The sequence below is a fragment of the Brassica napus genome, chromosome C7, assembly GCF_020379485.1.
Source record: "Brassica napus cultivar Da-Ae chromosome C7, Da-Ae, whole genome shotgun sequence".
Taxonomy (NCBI): Eukaryota; Viridiplantae; Streptophyta; class Magnoliopsida; order Brassicales; family Brassicaceae; genus Brassica; species Brassica napus.
In genome coordinates this window covers 37,941,732-37,944,403 of record NC_063450.1, presented here as the reverse complement: position 1 = coordinate 37,944,403, position 2,672 = coordinate 37,941,732, and the positions used below count along the sequence as shown (strand labels likewise).

Below are 2,672 nucleotides of genomic sequence, written 5' to 3'. Positions count from 1 at the left end.
AGGAAATATTGTGTGAAGAACCTAAGTTTAGGGTTTAGCAATCAGATAAATATCAGGAGACCGTCAAAGAAAAAAGCATGCGCCTAGGGTATTCTTGACAGAGGGCGTCGTCCCACCAGGCAGATGGTGAGATCTATTGATGGTTTAGTTGTAGAGAACTATGCTCTTCATAAAAACAATGAGTAGTAGTTGTTCTAACCATTGTAAACTAGATAAGAGTGGTAGGTACAAGTGTGTGTCAGATACCATATAGCAATTGTAGGTTGCGGCCTTTTCTAGTGAATGATTTCTGGACTTGGTCCCGGGGATGTAGGAAACGAACCCCGTTAACAAATTTTTATGTGTTCATTACTTTATGCTCATGCATGTTATACATGCACTCGAACACATACTAGCCACAATATGCACTTTCAGATGTTCCACTATCTAAAGCCAAAGAACAGGAACAACAACAAAAGGAAGCTACTCTTTTTTCATGTTTGTATATTTTCATCCAACTTGTGCGCACTTGCGTGGTACTTTCATTTTGTAGTGTTTGCTTATGTGAGGTTTACTCCTTAACTCGTACGAAATAATGATTGTAGACACTAGGAACTTCGATTAGACCGGTTAAGCTAAAAATTAAAGAACACCAAAAATTATGAGTTGGGGATCCGTGGGTCTGATTAGGCTAGGTCCGATCATGTGAAAAAGTCTCTCCGGAAATCCACTATAACTTCATGACGAAACAACTTTTCTCATTTTCAAAATTCACTTTCACGTTCTCACTTTGTCTTTCAAACAAATAGCTTCTAACTCACTCAATTAAACGTTATAAGCAAACAAGAATACAAGATAGTTGACAAAAAAAAAAAGCAAAGACGAAGAAGAGTGTGCATAGCTTGAGATCGCCTGATTTTATTTAGTCTCAAATTTGTACAAATTGATTAACAAACCCTGAAGCAAGAGCAAGAACTAAAGCACCTGTGAATAAGATCTCTCTTCTTTTGTTTGTTTAGTTATTTTAAAATATATACTCTACAGTTTTCCCAATCATTCAATTAACTTTTGGTATAGAAGTTTATAGTTTTATAAGTAATAAAATTATACTATTACAAAGAGGAAAACGTTAGATTAGGATACTTAAACATTGACATATGCTAAAAGAAACAGGGATTTCATAAAACATTGCTACAAAATAACATTTTCCATATTTAATATTCCATCATGAAACAAAAAACCCCAAAAGCAAAACACATTCTGAAATTCCTTGGTTAAATATTAACCTTCATTAATCATACTAAATTGTGTTTTTTCTTCCACCTAAACCCTTAGAAAATACACGCTAAGCTCCGGCCCACCACTTGACCCCTCATGATTCATCATGTAAAAGGCCTCCGAATCTCTCGACCCGGTAACCCGCTCGAACCGGGCTCTCATATACATGAGCTCACCTTTCTCGGACCCTACCGCTTCATTCCCTTCATCCACCACCGCAGGTAAAACTCCGGCACCCATAGTTATAGGCCCCACCGCCTTCAACACTCTCCACTCCGCCTCTCCACACTCTTTCCTCGCCGCGTAGCCGCATTTTCTGCCGTTACAGTACGTTCGCCACGTGGACTCCTCCAAAAGCTTCTTAGAGCCAGTCTTAGACGCTGCCGTTTCAAGAGCGATCCTCACGAGCCCTGAAGCCATTTCCTTGACGAGAATGCTCGTCGGAGTCGGTAACTGGATCAAAACCGCGGGTAACCGGGTCGGGTCATCTTGTACGGCGAAATACACGTGTCCACGACGGTTTCCGAATAATGTACCAATGACCCGGAAACCCAGACCCGAGTTAGAGAACCCGAGCGCGTAACGGATCTTCTCGATAGTCTTTTTCTTCTTCTTTTTCATGACCTGTCCAGTATCGAAATGATCCGGGCGGGTCAGGTCAGAGGAGAAGTTGAAACGGGTCAGGATATTTTCTTCGTTGTTGTCTTGGTGGTCGTCTTCTTCTTCTTCATCTTCTTTTTTCTCTTCATCTTGTTCTTGAACCTTCTTCTTCTTCCAACTGAAGTAACGTTTAGAGACAGAGAATGACGAGTCAAGAGAAGTGCTGGATAGGATTGACTTCATCTTGTTCGATGAGACTACAAAAAGAGAGAGAGAGAGCTTCTTTAATGGAACTGAGACTTAAAATTGAAGTTTGAAGTGGAACTCTTGTCCTGTCTTATAATGGTCTTTAATGGAGTTTTTAATGCTTGTGGGGCTGATTTATTAAACCAATTTAATTTTTTTTAAAGTATATATTTGACTTTATGTAGGGATTAGGTTTCTGTCATTTAGACTGTTTTTTTATAACTTGACTACTCTCACGTATGATTACTTTCACGTTTAAATAGTTTTATAGTATATCATAATTTTAGTTTAATTCACGTACATTTTCTCATTCCATATAAAACTGATATTAAAAGCGATAAATAAAGTGTTTGTGTAAACTAATGACGTGGTAGAGAATGAAAAGGCGCTTGACTAATTTAAAGTAGGAAAAATTGTTTTTAGGCCAAAACAATGGGCATATTACACTAATTTCACATATTTTATATTTCATTAGGCTAATTATTTTTAAAATGGCAATAATGCCTTCAAATTCAATTATAAATTCGAAATTAAAATTAACAAAACAATTGTAAATATTAAAATATAAG

General features: G+C 37.5%; 1 protein-coding gene across 1 annotated transcript; it reads right to left on the bottom strand.

The window, feature by feature from the left end:
* Positions 1-1,137: 1,137 nt before the first annotated feature.
* On the bottom strand, positions 1,138-2,189 carry LOC106409239 (protein MIZU-KUSSEI 1). The gene has a single exon (XM_013849898.3). The coding sequence runs from the start codon at positions 2,098-2,100 to the stop codon at positions 1,303-1,305; it is 798 nt and encodes a 265-aa protein (XP_013705352.1). The 5' UTR covers positions 2,101-2,189; the 3' UTR covers positions 1,138-1,302.
* Between the last annotated feature and the right edge of the window lie 483 nt (positions 2,190-2,672).